This window comes from Mus musculus, chromosome 3, assembly GCF_000001635.26.
Source record: "Mus musculus strain C57BL/6J chromosome 3, GRCm38.p6 C57BL/6J".
In the NCBI taxonomy this organism is placed as follows: Eukaryota; Metazoa; Chordata; class Mammalia; order Rodentia; family Muridae; genus Mus; species Mus musculus.
Window position 1 is genome coordinate 13939474 of NC_000069.6, and position 20237 is coordinate 13959710.

At 36.2% G+C, this 20237-nt stretch overlaps 1 protein-coding gene across 14 annotated transcripts in view; it reads left to right on the top strand.

The window, feature by feature from the left end:
* Ralyl (RALY RNA binding protein-like) overlaps nucleotides 1-20237 on the top strand; it is a 710633-nt gene that overhangs the window by 467819 nt on the left and 222577 nt on the right. For 2 of the 14 annotated variants that reach the window (NM_001163329.2, NM_001163330.2), the window contains exon 1: nucleotides 6832-7059. The exons of 9 other annotated variants lie outside the window; for them this stretch is intronic. In NM_001163329.2, the coding sequence (NP_001156801.1) occupies nucleotides 7023-7059 (37 nt within the window). In that variant the 5' untranslated portion in view covers nucleotides 6832-7022. Of the gene's footprint in view, nucleotides 1-6757; nucleotides 7060-20237 lie in introns of those variants that run through there. 3 more of the 14 variants (XM_030252881.1, XM_030252880.1, XM_030252879.1) reach the window with 3 other exon arrangements.

A 20237-nucleotide genomic window follows, 5' to 3' on the forward strand; every position in this document is an offset into this window, starting at 1 on the left:
CTTCTATATAACACAGAATACCTATTATAATATAAATTTTATTTAAAGATTTGCAATGTTATATGTTTTAAAATTCATGGCTATATGTTTTAAAATGTCTAGGACCAATAAGAGAGGTACATTCCATCAAACCTAAAGACTTGATTTGATATTTGGAACCCACATGGTAGAAGGAAAGAACCAATATTCACAAGTTGTCCTCTGAACTCCACATGTGAACAATAGTGCACAGCCTACAAATGAATAAATAAAAGCACTATATTTTAGAATAATATATTTTTTTCACTTTCATTACACATACAATTTCTTCTTCCATTATAATTTATCAACAATGATTATACTAATATACACATTTTAAATAGAAAATGTTTGGAATTTGTGAATAAACTTAACACTGCAATTAGAAACTATGGTATATTTAATGTAACCTATACCCAGAAATTAATATTTAGATGGCATTATTAAAGCTCCTCCATTAAGGATTACTTGCAGTTAATGCTCGTTAAAGGAGGGGTGCCATTGCCTTCAGCTCTGTTGTCACTGGCATTGAACCTAGAGATGGAGAAGATAGACAGTAGATAAAACACTGGAAAAGGTAAAAACTAATAAAAAATTAGAAAATTAGATGATGAACTTGTACACGTGTAGAAGAAAAAAAGTCCAGACAAAGCTTGAAGTTAAGGGAAAAAACCTGGATGTTAAAGGAAATAATATACGAGGAAATAAGAAACTTGTGTAAAACTTTACTTAATGCATTTATAGCTCCATGTAACTTGGCTGCATTTTGCCTTTCTGCTCCTTAGGTGCTTTTTACTGTTCGGCATTCTTGTTCTGGATCTTTATTGCCTTGTTCAGATCTTCTGCAGCTAGCAGCATGAGTACTGCAAGCACACCAGGACAATGCTTCCCTTTTGTTCCTCATAGCACTCAGTCATTCTGTCTTTTAACATAAAGTAGTGGATGGACATACAGATAGTGGGTGGTTGGACACATGGAATAGGCACCCTGAGAGACTATTATTAGTAGAAGGATAAAAAGCATACACATATCATTTTTAAAGTTCTATGATGTGATATCAAAATATAACATAAAATCTTCATAGTCCCAGAAACTAATATGACAAACAGATTCAGTTTTTTATTTCCTTGTAAATGCTGCACATTCCCTTCATTTCAATACACAAAAGCAAAAGCTGATGAAGTGAGTCCTCCACATACCCTTCTAGACTGGCTAGACTGCTAAAGCAAAACGTAATAGAATACTTGACTTAGTCCACCAGAAGTATATTAACCAGAATTCTAGAGTCCTTTAAGTCCAAGATCAAGATACTCGGCAATTCAGCACCTTGTTGAATGACATTTTGATTTTTTGTTTTTTTCTGGTTCAAGGAAAACAGTATCTTGGTATGCCCTTAACTGGCCAAAGAGAAGCAGTTTCTCTAAATATTTGTAGCAAGGACCCAGACCCCAGTTACAAAGCCTCCTTCACAATGCAATCACCTCCAATGAATTTCCATCCCAATTACCATCTCCTTGAGCATTACATTTTTAAATATGAGCTTGGGTGGAAAGCCATACAATTGAAAATAATAACATACATCAGAAACATTCATTATTATTGTTTTCATATGTTTGTGAGTTAATTGATTACAAGTAATAGCCCTTTAATGTCCTTGTCACCCTAAAAGGACTTGTGCTTCTTTTGAGTCTAGGATAATTTTACACCTTCATTGTGTGACAGAACTATCACTTGCTCAAAATACACTTAAAGGAAGTGTAAATATCTATTCAAAGAAACTAATTTATATCATTTTATTTATTTATTTATTTATTTATTTATTTATTTTTTTGAGACAGGGTTTCTCTGTGTAGCCCTGGCTGTCCTGGAACTCACTTTGTAGACCAGGCCGGCCTCAAACTCAAAAATCTGCCTGCCTCTGCCTCCCAAGTGCTGGGATTAAAGGCCTGCACCACCACTGCCTGGCTTATTTCATATTTTAATAATACTTTAATAAATCCAAAATTAGTTATATGTGTACATGTATTTTTCCTTTAAACTATTTATAAATTATTAAATATGCAGTTAAATCAGAAGGACTCAGAAGAGTTTTACTGCCCTTCAAAAACTGTAAGTTAATCCAAATATAAATATAAATATAAAACAATACATCTGAAAACAATGAAAATGATAATCTGAGTCTAGATAATTCAATACAAGCTCACAAAAATTGATGAACCTTAAATAAAATTGCATGGAAAACATTCAGAGTATGTGAGCAAGAGTAAGAGAAAGGCTCAAGAAACATTGCCACTAGTAAGATTAAATGAAAATAAGATCTATTGTATGATGAGTTCTAAAGGAGACATGATTTAGCTTTTTAAAATATTTGTAAGCATTAAATACTTCAAAAACTTAATGATTTCAAAGAGTGCTTTGATGTTAGAACATAAGGAACTGGAGAAAGTCTTCATAATAAAGTCCAGTTATGTTCTTCTAAAAACAAAAAGAATTTCTTTCCCAGATGTACTGAAAAATTTTAATGCAAAAAAAAAAAAAAAAAAAAAAAACCAAAAACAAAAAAACAAGAAATACAGACATGGTTTGTTTTCTTATTTCACTTCAACCACAGTGAGTAATAAAAAAAGCATTATTCTGAAAATTAGTACTATCTGAACCAATATTACAAATGAAAGCTTGGAATGTACTTGAGGTAGTTTTATATTCCCTCCCTTTCAAATAGAAAGTAAAATGAGGTTCTAGATGAAATGGCAAGAAACTGATCTTAAAGGGATAGCTATTGTATAGTTAGTGTATTTTTAGATTAGCAAGGGTCAGAACACTTGGCTCCTAGTGAATTATGTGAGTCCAATACTAAGATACATTGACAAGAATTCAAGTAACGTGATATAAATATGTGGAAGAGTGCAGATATTTTCTTTTTTCTTTTTTTTTTCTTTTCTTTTTCACAGTTCTTGAATCTTATCCAGTAGTTGAATGTCATTTGGTAATCACCCTGAACAGATAGGAAGTTGTTGTCAATACCTAACATAAATTGTACTTGAAAAGAGATGTTTTGCTAAAGAAAGAAGCCTTTATGTCAGACATGGGAAGAGAAAGTGGTACCACAGGGGCAGCTGGCATGATGATGAGAGAAAGCAGGAGCATCTTAGTATCTCTCTGCCTTTTCATGATAAGAATGTCGTAAAGTAGGTAGTTGTTCAAAAATAAGAACTGTAGAGAGCAGAGTTAAGGCATGCATAACTCATGACACTTAAAGAGAGTAGTTTTCAAGGATGTGTTTTCCTGAGGAAATGTTCTGTGTTAACTTAATAAAACTCTCAAACTTAAATCCCTGCAGGGAGTCTGTGGTTCAAGTTGCTTGAAATAATCAACATTTCTTTCCCTGAGATTTTCCATCAGTAACTTCCAAGTGACACCAGTTGTTGGCCAGCTATGCATTCAAGAATCTTGGTGGCATAACATTATATCATCTCAACTTCAATTTTATTTTAAGAAATCTCTGAAATTCTAGTATCACTCAGTTTAACTTGTGTCATGATAAAATTGTTAGAACTTCTTGTGTCTTGAATTTCATAGAGAATTGTGGAAACCTTTTTAAAAATAGTTTAAAACATAAGGAATTTACATGTTTAGAGTTTTACATGTGGTATGCAGAAACGGTAGAGTAGAGCACATATAAAAGGAAAATAACCATTCCATCAGAGCTGAGACTTCCTCTGCCAACACAATCACTCTGGAGCTAACCTTGAAGACCCTGCCCCCATCTCTCTCAACATATATATCTGCAACTATTATATTTATTTACTCTGACCTTTACTAATTGTATTGAGCATAGCTTTGTTTTGGTTTTTCTGTTTGTTGTTGGTGGTGGTGGTGGTGGTTTTTCTTGTGGTGTCTCACTTACTTCCTTCATAGCTTCTGAAAATATCCCTTCTACTTTATAAAAGTTATGCTGTATCTTGCTGTTGCTGAACAATATTCAGTCAAATTTGAAGCAGGACATGACATATCTTGCTGTCAGTGAGACTTAACCTCTGAGTCTCACTTTACTGAAGCATTGAGAATGAGGGTGAGGATAAAAATAGCTAAGACAGAAGTGGACATACTAGTTCAGAGGATGGTTTTAGTATTTGATGGAGTTGTGCTAATAAAATGCAGGGAAGTCTGGGGCCTTGCTTTATCAGTGTCAGCTCTTACTAAGCCACGCAGCATTCACTCTCAGGGCTTATCTCAAGGAAATGCTACGTTCTTGATTTATGTGCTTTTCCAGTACACTAGAGGATCCTGCATTTAAAAGCACCCCCCCCCCAATTTACCCACAGCACATTCACTATTCAGACTTAATTCGTCCTGGTATAGTTTCCAATAAAATTATCTCAGCACATTATCTGTAAGATGTATAGTGTTCCTACACTTATACCTTGCTGTGGAAGTTTCCTTGTTTCCAAACTTGTGATAGTAACACCTAAGTAAAAGAACTGCTCTAAAAGTTTGAAATGTTTGAAATATAAACTTTGGAACAAGGATACACTCTGTCTGTTCATGTTGCGCTCTCTCTCTCTCTGTGTCTGTCTGTCTGTCTCACACAGGCAGACAAATAGACAGACCACATATTTATTACTTGGTTGCTCTTAGAAGATGAGATATATTTCCACCTGGACTTCTGTCTCCTGCCCCTTAAAACTGTGCCAAGGTGGATGGTTATTGGTCTTTCGTTCTCGGGTAATTCTGAGGTGCCCTATTACTGTAGCATAAGGCATGCCAACATTGAAGCCATTAGCTTAACCATAAAACTCAAGACTTTGTGAATGGTATTCTATGATGTGAGCAAAGTAACATTAGAAAAGTGTGACAATATGGATTACCTCTATGCTGAAAAGTCAATCATAGTGAAAATTTTGCCTGATAAGAGCTGCCAGCCATAGGTGAACACAGGAGAGGCAACTGCTTTAACAGCGATGATGATGGTAGGACATGTTGCTTTTCACATGTGAAGAAACCTACATGAATTATGTAGTCTGCATAAAAACTGTTCAAGCTGATATCAATGATTGAAAATGGAGTATTATTGTAAACAGAGTAAATTTTTGCTTTAACTATACATAATCCTATAGGCAATCTAAACTAACAGGCATGTGCATCCTTACAACATTATGCTATCAGTACCTAATAATCACTGACCCTCTCTTTTCTTCTCCACATCATGCATACACACTATATATTGGCAAAGTATTTTCTTTATTTGTTGTATTAAAATGGTTTGCTATGGCCAGCCATCTATATGGTATTGCTTCTAGGAAAGGAGTTCATATTGTTTGTAAAGGAGTTATTGTGTATTTGATATGACATTGCTTCCATAAAGCTAAACTAATGTAAATCAGAGAATATTTGAGTTATCTAAGGAAACAGAAGATAGATATGAAGAAATCATTTGATTTAATAAAGTCACTACAGTATTTGCATATTGTCTGATTTCATTGAAAATGTATAATTATATAGACTTCATAATTTATTAAAATTGATATACTATGTAAGTATTTGTGCAGTTGACAGTCTGATCTCTAGATACTCTTTGATAAAGAAAATAGTTTCAGATGAGGAATAAATGTTCCAATATAAAGATCATCAAAAGCAAGTTAATATGGAGTGTCACAGGTGATTCCTAAATATTATTGAGAAAACTAAGCAGGAACAATATTATAGGACACATACAAAACTATGTAAAAATACACCTATAGGATAGGGATGGCAACTGTTATTTTGAGAGGATATAGAACAATGCAGTCTCTAACAGCCTTGTTGAAGCATGAGTACAGTTAGTCAAAAGTGGAGGATACTGTACAAAATATTGAAAATCTCTTTGGATGGCATTCTTAACATCCCCAATTATGGAATGCAATAATTACTAGAATATAAATTGATTTTTACACTCAAATAATCCTCCTGTTAATGCTCACAAAGATATTTTCTCTACCAATTCTCACTAAAAAAAATAATAATAATTTTAACAGCTGAACATGGCCACTTCTGTTGCTCTAAAGAAAGAATTTAACATATACTTTAGGTGGCCTATTACCAAGAAATATTCCACTGTTGTATATGGGTCCTCCAAGTGTACTTGTATTTTACAGCCACATCATTGAGCTAGATGCTCAAGACTGTTCTTATCTGCATAGAGTACACTGCATGCGAAGTCACAGTGGCCACACTTTCCATCTGGGGAGACAGTGAAACATGCCTAGGTAAGGTTTCAATTCAGTATTGTCAGGGTAGAGGACTGAACACTGAATTGAGGCTGGACGTAGATGGAAGGTTCTAGCAAAACTTTCTGCAAGGAGCAGCACAGTTTGTAGCATGCATTAAGTTCTTCCTGAGCCTGACTTCCAACAGTGAACTCCTCCTCTTATGGATGGTAAGCATAGAGTTCTGCTTTGTTGTCAAAGTACACACTGATCGAAGAAATAGACAACATGGCAAGTGACAATTACTTCAGTAATTAACTATACAAAATGCAAAAGGGAGCAAATAAGGAAAGAATAACAAAATGCAAATTTCAGCATTTTCCAGTGGGCAAAGAATATGTGAACTCGCAGGATACTTTTTAATATTTGAAAACACCATACAAGGTTCTTCATGTTTCAAACTGTAATTTTCAGTGTTTCAGTTCCTGGTAACTGTATGAATCTGTTTGTAATTCAACATTGCTTAGAGCACAACACTTTAGTAATCTAGATCTTATTAAAGAACATAACTAACATTGGTTGGGGTGTTAGAAAATTCTATTTTTCTCTGGGAGATTTGCATTGGACAGAGTAGTTACATGCAGTGGCACATCCCTGTAATTTTACGAGAATGGTATTGCCCTGGCTTTCACTGTGTGATTGCTGGTTACCTTCTGTCAGCGAGCAACAGCCTCACTGCAAAGCAGGAGCAGAACCCGTCTCTTTGTCTCCGTGGTCAAACCAATTACTTCTTAGAAAGTCGGCATTTCCTTTTTCAGAATGACCATGTACAGGAGCAAACGCAGGCATCAGAGATGTAAGTAGATGCTGACCCAACTTTCTCATTTGTCTGTGGTGAGAAAAACATACTTGATTTCTTAAAAGGCTAATCATGAATCCTTCCGATAGCTGCTGGTAGTAGGAGAGATTCTGTAGCTCTTTTAACCCTAATCTTTATCTTTATCCCTCTTACATGCTTGAAAGATGTTAGGGGAGAGGGGATAATTTGCTTGTTACTATGGTAACCCTTGAAAAGGTTTACAAAATCAACAGAGAAACAGATCCAATGCAGTTTCAGCCCAGCTCAGCAGCCTTCATTCATGCAGGGCGCTGGACAGTTCTTCCCTTCTTTATGAGTGATAGATTTTTCTCTCTTTCTTGGAAGTCTATGGAAAGGTTTGGGAATTCAGTGTAAAACTTCTATTCTTGCCTCCAGCTTCAATTATAAAATCTCAAGGGAAATAAAGCAGTCCAGAATGGAGGAGGGATACTTAATTGTGAATGACAAGGTGAATATTTAACAGGCTATGTCCTGCCAAACTTCTCAGTCCAGAGCATATTTGTAAAATAATTCGCTGTGGACACCATTTCAAAAGGTTAAAAGGAGTCATTTGGAATCCTCCCTAAGGAGCCCATTCTCAGTTGAAAGGAATGAAGCTAAGTCTACAACATAGATGATTATGAAGCCCAAACCCTCAGGATTAAGCTGAAAAGCAAAGACTGACAATAAAACTGTCTGTGGCAAGGCAATATATCTCCCGTGAAACCTTCTCAATTGCATGTTTCCCTAGTAAGTCAAACTTTCTCGCTTTATCTTTTCTGTTGTGAAAAGTAAATATAACCAGTGAGCTCCAAATGGCCTATCACTAACTGTGTTTACCATTTCACTTCAGTATTGGCATTTTATTCTTTACTCAAATATGTGCTTTCTCACTCTTCATTACAGTGTATTTAGACGTTGTTATAGAATAATTTCAGAAGCAGAAAGATTATGAGCAGCAGTTCCTCTGTCAAAAGTCCATGACCAGATAGGAATGCAGCGTTGTGACTTATCATTTACTATTTGCTCTATTTTCAGTTCAGACATGGGAACTAATATTGTTCTTGTTCAAAGAAGTTCTATGTGCCGTTCAAACCCCTGAGTGCTAGGGATATCACCATGATAGCATCTCTTTCTTAAAACCAAGGTATAATATTGTGGCATGCTATACTTTTTTTCATAAACATGATTGGTTTGAAGTCTAAATATATTGATAACTAATTTCCTTGTGACTTCCTCATACAAGAATAAATCTAAATTATGTATGCCTCTGAAACCCATTTCCCACCTCTATTCCTGTATCTTTTATACACCCCCTCACTTTTCCCCTTGAGGATAATCACTGCCTTAATGCATACAGCAAATAAAGGATTCACAGAAAAAAAAATCACACTCAGTTTTTCTCCCACTAAAATGTGGTTGCTAAAGTCTGCGATTAAGCAGCAGGAGGAAATTGTGAATTACAGGAGACAAACCAGGAGATGTATAATTATACAGGCATGAACACAGTAGGGTGAACTAAAATGCTGTAGCTTAAAAATATCCAAGGTGTTAGTTATGTTCAATTGTATCAGTTAACTGCATTATGTTCTATTAACTGCTTCTATTTTCTAATAATGTACAATATCAGGAGCCATGGATATAATAAAATTAAATGTATAAAAAGCCTAGCAATAAAAGCTAATAGAATCCTAGATGAATTTCTATCTTGCACAAATAGTATTTGGAAGAGAAGTATGTAATATGATTGTTTCTCATCCAATGAGTATAGAAGGTATCTGAATCACTATATAACCAACTTTCAGATCATTTTTATTCCTTTTATCTTCTGTATATGTGCTTGATCATGTAAAAAGCATTATATTCTCTTAAGGCAATTGTACTGCAATTAAGGCAATAACTGCACACTTAAAAAATTTCCCTGTTGGTAGAAAACAATGTATTCTTGTGATCCTCTTTTAAATAAAATTAGTTCATAATGCAACCTTCTCCTTTTATCCTTTCCTAAAAATTTTGTAAATATTCTCAGTAAAATAATACAACCCCCTTTAATGAACTACCAAAAGAAAAGGAAAGGTGCCCATGGCTGTGTCAATGCTTTGAAAAACAGAGAGCAAAGCATCCTGCAGAGAGAATTGGAAATATAATTTGCATTAAGCTTTTGACGTCCATGTGGGACCTTAAATCAATTCTAAGTTATACTTTTTGCATAAGAGAAGAGGTGACAAGTGCATTTCTTCCCTGAATTCTGGAGACAAGGTACACTGGAAAATGCCCACCCTTAGTGCTCCTACAATGAACTTTTTTACTGCACAAATGCAAACTAGCTCTCAGATACGTGATTTACTGAATGATTTTTGAAAATGTTTGCATGTGTCAAGTGCTGATTTTTGCAGAAGCCAAAGAGACCACTTTAAGAAAGTCTAATAAACAATATGTATTTTTAAAATAGTAATTTCCCCAGGAAACTGCTATTAGTATGTGTGAATTTTTACCTTGTGTTTCATATTGCTTTCTCAAAGGCAATTTATTAAAATACACAATTCAATATTATATATAAACAACAACTACCTGTAACCTTACATACTGAACTCCAGAAGAACTTGAGAAAATATCTTGGGAGACTTTTGAAAGGCATACAGAGATACATTTATAAAATAAAATAAGGTGCTCTAGAAATACAGAGTGAAACAAATGTAGAACCCACTTGGCATGTTACTTAGGATATTCATTTCAGGATAACCCTGTTTTTAAATAACCCTGTTTTAAAATATGCTTACACTTTATCTTTTACTTATTTGGAACAGGGATTAATTTTGTTATTGCTAATGGAACACTTTGGTGAGCTCATCTACCTTATCACCTTTAGCATGTGTATAGATAGATAGCCTTATGCCAGCTTGACACAGGTAGACTTATCTGAAAGGAGGGAACCTCAATTGAGAAAATGCCTCCATAAGATCTAGCTGTAAAGAATTTTCTGAATTAGAAATTGATGGGGAGAGGGTCAAGCTCATTGTGGATGGTCCCAGACCTGGGATGCTAGTCCTGGGTGCTCTAAGAAAACAGGATGAGCAACCACAAAGAGCAAGCTAGTAATCACTGCCCTCCATGGCCTCTGCATCAGCTCCTGCCTCCAGGTTCCTGTCCTGTGCGAGTTCCAGTCCTGACTTCCTTCAGTGATGAATAGTGAGTGATATGGAAGTGTAAACCCAAATAAACCCTTTCCCCCCAATTTGTCTTTTGGTCATGGTGTTTTGTCACAACAATAGAAACCCTAAGACAGCATGGGATTAATTAAAGTGGTTAATTAGGAAGCTGCATGACAGTCAACACAGTTTTTTTTTTAAATACATTAGCCCCCTACCTCTCACTTTTGCAAGATATAAATACTTCTGTAACTTGTTCAGGAAGATGTTTTCCAAGGTGTCTTCCATTTTTATCCCTCAGTTCCTCTACCATATAGGCCGTGCATTGTCAATGTGCCTTCATTCACTGGATTTTTCTCCCTGTCTAGCATGGTGGTCCTAAGCATATAGGCTTTAGATCCATAGCTGACTCTAGAGAGACTACAAAGGACTCTTGAATCAATATATATGTTGGTTATTGCCTGCCAAATTAAGAAAGATATATATGTATATGTCTAAGAAAATGTATGTACATACACATATGCATGTATGTAACTACTTGAATCTTAAATAAATTTAATAAAAATAATTTAGAGATTGCAATGTATTAAAGATAATAGAGATAAAAATATGCATTGAGCATTAAACTTTCTTGAAGTGATCTGATGGCTCCTGCAAGGATAGAAATAATATTGGGAGATTTATATACACACACACACACACACACACACACTCACACACATATATATATATATATATATCTTAAAACATTCGTTACAACATTACCCAGTAATTCTTAAATATGTGTAGATACTTTGTCGATAAAAATTACTTGCTGATACAAAATTTGTAATTTCTATGTTTATCTTACATTTTATGTAAAAATACAATTATATCACAGGCACATCTTATATATTCAGTATTTAGTAAAGTTCATATTGAGAAAAATAGAAAGTTATTGAGTTAGCAAATGAATATAGACATGCACACTTATACAACAGTTATATTCTATTTGCCTTCTGAAATTATCTGTATGTCATCTAGTCTTTTTCAGAGCAGTGGATCATATTTAAACCTGAATTAAGCCTGTACCCTGGACATGTACTTCCTTATTGGCATGTACTCCCTGTATCCATCGTTTGACTATGCTTCCTGTTGATACATTTGAATATGCAGATTGATATCTTTGCTGTTTAAAGTATCATTCAAATTATCATTTGAGTTAGTCCTCTATAATATTCAGGTTAACTTTCTCTTCTTTTTGGATGATATCTTGTACTTTTGTAGTGGTTTTGGCTTTTGGCTTGTACATAGGAAATTATCTTTTTATTACGCTCATCTTTTGTTTCTATTGAGGTATTAAACAAAAAAAAAGTGTACCTGCTTAATGCATAATTGTTTAAGGAGATTTAATAATTCAAAGATTTGAATTTAATCATTTATTACTTTTTAGATATGATTCGAGTTTTGGGGCTTTAGCAATGCATACATGGCTCTTGCTGGGGACTGGAAGGTGATACAATACAAGTCATGTGATATGAAAACATGCTATGGAAAAATTAAGGATTTATGGAAATGGGAATGAGATACTTGCTTTGTACAATATGCTTATGAAATGCCAGTCTTTGTGAGACAGCATTTAATCTAATAACTGAAAGGATTCAGTGGGTGATTCTCTTATACTCTTCAAAGTTCCAGGATGTATGCAAGGATGTATGGGATAATGTAAGAGAGAAAGTTCCTGTGGAATGTGGAATAACTAAAGAACGGGAATTTTGAAAGCAAAATGAGAGGAAATAGGGGGAGTGAAAAAAGTATCAGAAATATAAAAACCTAGTAAAATAGAGTTTAATCCAATGCATTTCACTTTAAACTAAACACAAACATAGTGTATATGTATTAAAATTTAAGAATAAGTAATTAAACTTATTCATTTACTTAAAAGTGCATTGTGTGATTCAACATTCTAGAACACACAAACATACATACATACACACACACAGAGAGAAAACTGTGATAAAACTCATGGACCACATGAAGCTCAAAAGGAAGAAAGATTAAAGCGTAATTGCTTCAGTCCTACTTAGAAGGGGGACCACTATAATCCAGAGAAGTGAGGGTGGGAGAGTCTGGGGAAGAAGGGAAGAGGGGGAGAGGAGAAAGAAGGGCAGGCTCAGGTATGGGAGGAGATGGAGTAGATATACAGAGGGTCAGGAAATTGAACAGAAGTATGTAGCAATGGGGATGAGGAACTGGGGGGAGCAGCCAGTAAGTCCCAGAGGCCAGGAAAGCAGGAACCTCCCAGGACCCTATGGGGATGACATTAGCAGAAATACCCCACAACAGAGAGGGAGAACCTGTGGAGACCATATCCAGAGGTTAGTCATGTCCCCATCCCCAATTGAGGGATTGAGCCACCCACCCATCTCCAAAATTTTAACCCAGAATTGCTCCTGTCTAAAGGGAATACAGGGATAAAGAGTGGAACAGAGGCTGAAGGAAAGGCCATCCAGAAACTGCCCCACCTGGGGATCTATCCCATATAAAGACACCAAACCCAAACACTATTGATGATGCTAAGAAGTGCTTGCTGACAGGAGCCTGATACAGCTGTCTCCTGAGAGGCTCTGCCAGATCCTGACCAATACAGATGAGGATGCTTGCAGCTAACCATCTGAATGAGCACAGGAACCCCAAGGGAGGAGTAAGGAGAAGGACTAAAGGAACTGAAGGGGCGTTATCAATGGGAGGGGAGACCCTTGGTACTGTGAAGGCTTGATGCCCCAGTGTAGAGGAATGCTACAGCAGTGAGGTGGGAGTAGGTGGGTAAGTGGGGGAACACCCTCATTGTAGCAGATTAAGGTGGAATGGGATAGGGAGTTTGCAGAGGGGAAACAAGGAACAGGGATAGCATTTGAAATGTAAACAAACAAAATATCTAATTAAAAAATAAATACATTAAAATAGTGATATTTTTGCTGAGTGGTGGTGCCTCACACCTTTAATCCCAGCATTTGGAAGTTAGAAGCAGGCAAATCTCCGTAAGTTCAAGGCCAGCCTGCTCTACTGAATGAGATCCAGGAGAGCCCAGCCAGGGCACTATTTAAAACCTTTGCTCAAAACACATACACACATGCCCAGAAAAGAAAACAAGACAATGTTTATCTTTACACCTCACAAGCAGCTGTAGATGCCCAGATGTCAAAATAAATTGTTTGACTAGGTACATTTTCTATTCTTTGAAATGTTATTCTTATTAATATCTTTGTATTATTGACATATTAACCCTACCTATCAATAAAATGTATCATAAGAACTGAAGTACTAACTTGATGGAACTGTTATAAGTTGTCTTGGTTATTAAAAGGCTTCAAGAAGCCTGCTGCCAGTCTCTGGTCAAGCAGAACTTTTGCTACTATTAGAACATGATTGTCTCAACTTCCAGTTCTATATTTATTGTTTCATTATGTGTTAGACAGGAGCTTATCAAAATAATTTAATGAAGCTACTTATTAGACATTAGCAAGATAAAATGATTATTTGAAAAATATTTATTAGTGATACCACTCTAACTATGATGATTAGGGAATTCATTAACTATTAATTTTCAAATTATTTCATGTCTCAAATACTGATGCCTTCTGTTACACAGTCAGTTAAGGATATCATCTATACGTTAAATGACTTTAAGTTTACACTACAGTGTTAACTGATTTGAGGCTTTGTTAATTGGAGGATCTCCAGTGCACACTATAAAATTCAATTCTTGATTTCTCTAGTATTGATGTTTTGGGGAACTCTGGTTTGACATATGTAATTTCTCTAGAACATAGGAAACAATCCCTGTTTTCTGGTCAATATGAATTCTATAACTGGTATAGATGGACAATGTTCAGCTTTATACATTCCTACATGGAACTGCATCGTTACAACTACATACAGTTGAGATGGCCTTTGAGTATGCACAGTAAGACTGTAGATGCCAACCATGAAGTAGAGATGTACAAATGCTGACTGATAATCCCCCTAACCTTAACTGAAAAAATATATAATCAGCCTTGGACCTAACCATAGACTGTTTCAGGCTTTTGCCAGTGACTAATTGTGCCTGTAGTAGCTAGTGGCTAGTTATGCCTGTAGTAACACAGATCTCTCTCTCTCTCTCTCTCTCTCTCTCTCTCTCTCTCTCTCTCTCTCTCTCTCTCTCTCTCTCGCTCTCTCTTCCTCCCTCCCTCTCCCTCTCCTCTTTCTTCCTCCCTTCCCACACTCTCCCCTCCCTCCTTTCTCTTTCTCTCTCTGTTGAACTATGCTTCACAAAAGACCCCTTTTGTAGAATAAAGCATTTTTTGCATTTGTAGTTTTTCTCCTCTCTCTTATCCACAAACAACCCAAATCTCACTCAACGTCTTCTTTAAATTTTGTATGTCCTAAAACAATGTTCTGCACTAATAAATTTGCATGAAAATCATGACATTGGCTCTTTCCTCAAGTGTTCAGGTACAAAGTCTCCACAGAATGTAACTTATTTATTCAATGAATATTATAGTTAGAATAGTATGCGTGTGTATTTACTAAGAGCAAATTATGCACATGAAACAAGCTAAACACATGGCAAACGAGATTGTTGGCAAATACAGAAATCATTTCAAATCTTTAGTAAGCTATAATTTGTCATTCAGAAATATCTTCTCCCACCTTATATTTATCTTTTTCTTCATGGATTTATTTAATTTTTGTTTTTTAACTAAGGGCAATCTCATTTTTCTGGTTTGCTTCTATTGTCTGTAATTTCGTGGTCAACCTAAGAATCTATAACTGAACAATAACAAGAAATCTTTCTCTTCTGTTTTCTTCTAGTTTTAAAAATTCAGATCTTACACTGGACTTTCTAACTTACTTGACATGATCTTTTTTTATGTTAAATGATAAAAGTCTCAAGACATAAATATCTTGTTTCATTTTTGACATAAATTCAGTTTTCCTAACATTGTTTATTAAAGAAATTGTCCTCTATCATTTGTGTGTTCTTGGCACCTTTGTCAAAATCTGTTAACCATAAATATGTGGATTATTTCTGTGGTAAATATGTTGGTACACTGATATATGCTTGTTTTCTATCCCACTTATGTAATGTCTGCTTAATGTCAGAAATATGTCTAGAATTCAAAAAGCTCCTAGTAAGAGAACACATAACCTAACTGGAAAAGGTAAGTGAGGGAGCTAGGAAGTAATATTGAAAGAAGACATGCAAATAGACAATAAATACATGCAAAAATTTGATCAACAAAAATAATAGAAGTGTAAATTAAAACCACAATAAGATATTGACTTATAGCTGTTACAATGATAATTGTCAAAATATAAAGAGTAACAAACGGTGTGGAGGAAAATGCATGTAGTTACAGCAAATGAAGATAACAGCTTGGAGATATTTTACAAAATGAAAAGTAGAACTACAGGTAATCCACCACTTTTGAACACAACCTAATGCACCCACATATGAGATACAAAATAGAGTCAGTTATCTCAGAATGTTCTTTTTATTACCTTATTTCAAAGATTCACAATAGCAAAGATATGCTGAAATTTCCATCAACACAGAAGTATACAGAAAAAGACTGTGATATATACATAAAATAGAATATTCCACTGCTGCAAAGAGTGGCAAGTTTTATTATTTGTGACAATATAGCAAACCTGAAGACCATTATGCTAAGTTAAATAAACTGTGCATAGGACAAATATTGTGGAATCTCAATTATAGGTGGGTTGAAAAATATTAAACTTTATAGAAGAAAACGTTTAGTATGGTGGTTACAGAGCATTGCAAGAGACAATGAGCAAAAGTTTTACAGTTTCTAGTGCTGTGATAAACCACAATGATTGAGGAGGGGGCTGTTTATTTCAGGTTACAGTTCTCGGGTCATAACCCATATCAAAGAGGAGTCAGAGCAGAAACTCAAGGCAGGAATCTAGAAGCAGGAAATTGAATCTGAAACATGTGGGGATGCTTATTACTGGCTCACTCCTCATATCTTTATTGGCATACACTACACACACACACACACACACACACACACACACACACACACACTTACTTCAAGACCAGCTACCAAAGGGTGGCACCATCCACAGTGGCCTAGGAATTGTTTTAGCAGTTATTAATCAAGAAAATGCCTCAACTACTTGCATACAGGACAATTTTATAAGGCAGGATTTTTTTTTGTTGTTGTTCTTTTCAGTTAAGATTTCAATTCTTTCCAGGTATGGGTAGGTTCGTATCAAGTTGAGGAATATCAACCAGGACAGAGGTGTTAAGAAAATGTCACACTATTTCAGATAGAAAGAACAAATTAAGGTCTACTATAAAACATAATGACTACAGTTATTATTATATTGCTTGAAAAATCTTGAGTAGATTGTGAATGTTCTTACAACAAGGATATGACAAATGTGTGTGGATAAGCATATCACTTGCCCCAATAAGTCAACTCACAGTGTATACACATGTCAAAGCCTTGCATGATGCAATGGCACATCCTACCATTCTCATATATCAAAAATACATAAATCAGAATTCAATGACAATGCTTCCATGCGCAAAAGTACTCTGGTAAGTTTATAAGAAAAGATGATCATTCAGAAGAAAGATGAGAATTGACAAGAAGCAAAATTTTATGGTTACATGCGTGTTATCCTTTGTGTCTTAGTGTTCTATTGCTGTAAGAGATACCATGATTATGGCAACTCTTATTTTAAAAAAGCCTTTACTTGGGTATTTTTTGTAGTTTCTAGGATATAGTCTATTATGCTCATGTCAGGAAGCACAGTAGCATCCAGGCATGTAGTTGAGAATTTTACATCCTGATTTCCAGACATCAAGAAGAGATAGCTACTGGGCCTGCCTTCATCTTTTGAAACACCAAAGGCCACCCTCAGTGGTGACACACTTTCTCCAATAGGGCTACACCCACTCCAAGAAAGTAACACCTCCTAATATCTGTCGGGTGTCACCTCTCCCTAATAATCAAGCATTCAGACATATGAGCCTATAGGGGCCATTCCTACTCAAACTGCCACATTCCAATACCTGGTGTCCATAGGTTTAAAGTTATATGTAATATTGTTTTGAATGAAAAATCCCCTCACTATTAGAAGGTATGATCTGGTTAGAGAAGTAGCAGCATTATTGAAGGAAGTTTGTTGCTAGGGGTTGGCTTTGGGTTTCAAAAGCTGAAGCCAGGCCCTGTGGCTCTCTTTTCCTCCAGCCTGTGGACATAGATGTAGAATTCTTAACTACCATGTCTCCCAGTGTACCACCACCCTCCCGAGCATCACAATAATAGATTAAACATCTGAACCAATAATCCAGCTCCAACATTGGGAAGAGAGGCCCCTTGGTCTTGCAAACTTTATATTCCTCAGTACAGGGGAAAGTCAGGGCCAAGAAGTGGGAGCGGGTGGGTAGGGGAGTGGGAGGTGGGTATGGGGGACTTTTGGGATAGCGTTTGAAATGTAAATGAAGAAAATACCTAATTAAAAAATGCTTTTCTTTTCCAGAGGGGAGACCTGAAAAGGGGATAGCATTTGAAATATAAACACACACACAAACAAACAAACAAACAAAAAACAAACAAAAGGAAAAAACAAAAGAATTGTTGTGGTCATGGTGCTTATTTTTTTACAGCAATAGAAACCTTGACTTTGACACCATGTCATAATGCAAATATATCCATTCTAACTTTAAATGTCTCCATAATCTATCACAATCGCAACATTATTTAAATTTCCAAAGTTCAAAATCTCTTCTGTGACTCTTAACTCTAATCTCATATAAACTCAAAATACAAAAGCTGATCACATATTTCCAACATACAGCCGCACAATATATACTTCCATTCCAAGAGGGAATAAGGAAATACTGAAACAAAGGAAAACCGAAAATGTTAAGGGAATCTCCAAACTCTACATCTCTAGATCTGATGTTACGGTGTTCTTCAGATCTTCAACAACTTTCAGCTTTGCAGACTGTAAAATGCGTCTATCCCTTGGCATGCTTCCCTACCCAGGGTTCAGCGTTCCTTGGCTAACATTTGATACCTCCGGCATCTCCCATTGCCTTGGTATTTCTAAGGCAATCCAGGTTTCACCTTCACAACTTCACGCATAGGTCTTCCTTGGCCTCCAGACTGGGACACCTGTCTTAGTGAGGGTTTCTATCACTGCAGTAAAACATTACAACCTAAAAGCAAGTTGAGGACCAAAGCGTTTGTTCAATTAAACTTCCATATTGCTGTCATTAACAAAGTTAAGTCAGGACAAGAACTCAAACAGGGCAGAAACCTGGAGGCAGGAGCTGATGGAGAGACCATGGGGCGCTGCTGCTAACTGGTTTGTTTCCCTGGCTTTTTAAAAAGAACCCTGGATCACTATCCCAGTGATTGTAATGCCCACAGTAGGCTATACCCTCCTGTACTGATCACTAATTGAGAAAATGCCCCACAGATGGATATGAGGCTCTTTCTTCTCTGATAACTATAGTTTCTCCCAAGTTGACACACACACACACACACACACACACACACACACACAGAGAGAGAGAGAGAGAGAGACAGAGAGAGAGAGAGAGACAGACAGACAGAGAGAGAGAGAGAGAGAGAGAGAGAGAGAGAGAGAGAGAGAGAGAAATCATTCAGTCAATACCACTGACTCAGAACTGGTCCCAGCAGCTTTCCTTAGATACAGAGGGATGCTCTAGAACTCCTTTCATGTATTCTTGACTCTAAAGTCAGAAACAAGTAACTGAAACTGCCAAGATCTAGCGCTTGTTGGGGCTGGAACTTAGCCCCCTCATTAAAATATGTTTTTATCCAATTTTGATTTTCAATGGTTTTATTCACTTCATAAAGTTTTCTTTCATTCCTTTCCACAAAGAACCAACTGGATGTGGGTCTTCCTCTGAGGTCACCATTGCCTCTATCCCATTAAGCATCAAGTTTTCATTAAACTTTTTTAATCTCCTTGAGCTCTGGATTTAGCTCCATTACAATTGCTTGCTCTCCATCTATTCATTTTGTACTTTTCTTTCTCATCTTGATGCTTTTCATAATAGATCTGCACAAGAGAGCCAGTAACCACAGAACCTAGTGAATATTAGGCTGTCTTAAAATCTCCTCTGTCAATGCCAAAAATCTAAAACTTCAATTTATTCAATTTATCCTCAGGCAGATTTTTTTTTTGGAGAGGGGAGAATGGCAGGAAGTGACCACTTTCTTTGCCAAAATATCAGAATATCAGTCCTTAGGCCACATGCAAATATTCTCTTAAACTTCTTGAGCCAGGATATCCTAGTTTACATTGCTTTTGACAGCAGTGTCTTTCACACTCCTACTAGAATGGTCCATTAAGCCATGCTTTCTAATCCACAGTTTCAAAGTCCACATTATGACAAGTAACATAGGATTGTCATAGCAATTATCAGTTCCCTGGTACCAACTTCTCTCTTAGGGTTTTTTTTTTCTGTGAAGAAACACCATAACTATGTCAACTCTTATAAAGAAAAACATTTAATTGAGCCTTGCTTACAGTTTCAGAGGTTTAATCCATCATTATCATAGCAAGAACCATGGCAGCATTCAGGCAGACATGGTAGCTGAGAGTTCTACAGCCAGATCTATAGGCAGCCCGAAGAGCCGTGGATCCTGGTTTGAGCTTTTGAAATCTCAAAGCCCACTCCCAGTTACACACTTCCTTCAACAAGAATGCAACTACCACAAGAATGCAACTACCCCAACAAGGTAACAAGTCATAACCTCTCTCAAGTAGTGCCTCTCCATGACCACTCTCCCCACCTTCCATTCCCTATCCACCCAATTCTGTGTTTTCTTCTCTCTGTCTCTGTCTCTCTCTGTCTCTGTCTCTCTCTGTCTCTCTGTGTCTCTGTCTATCCTTGTGTCTCTGTCTCTGTCTGTCTCTCTGTCTCTCTCTGTCTCTCTCTGTCTCTCTCTGTCTCTCTCTGTCTCTCTCTCTCTCTCTCTCTCTCTCTCT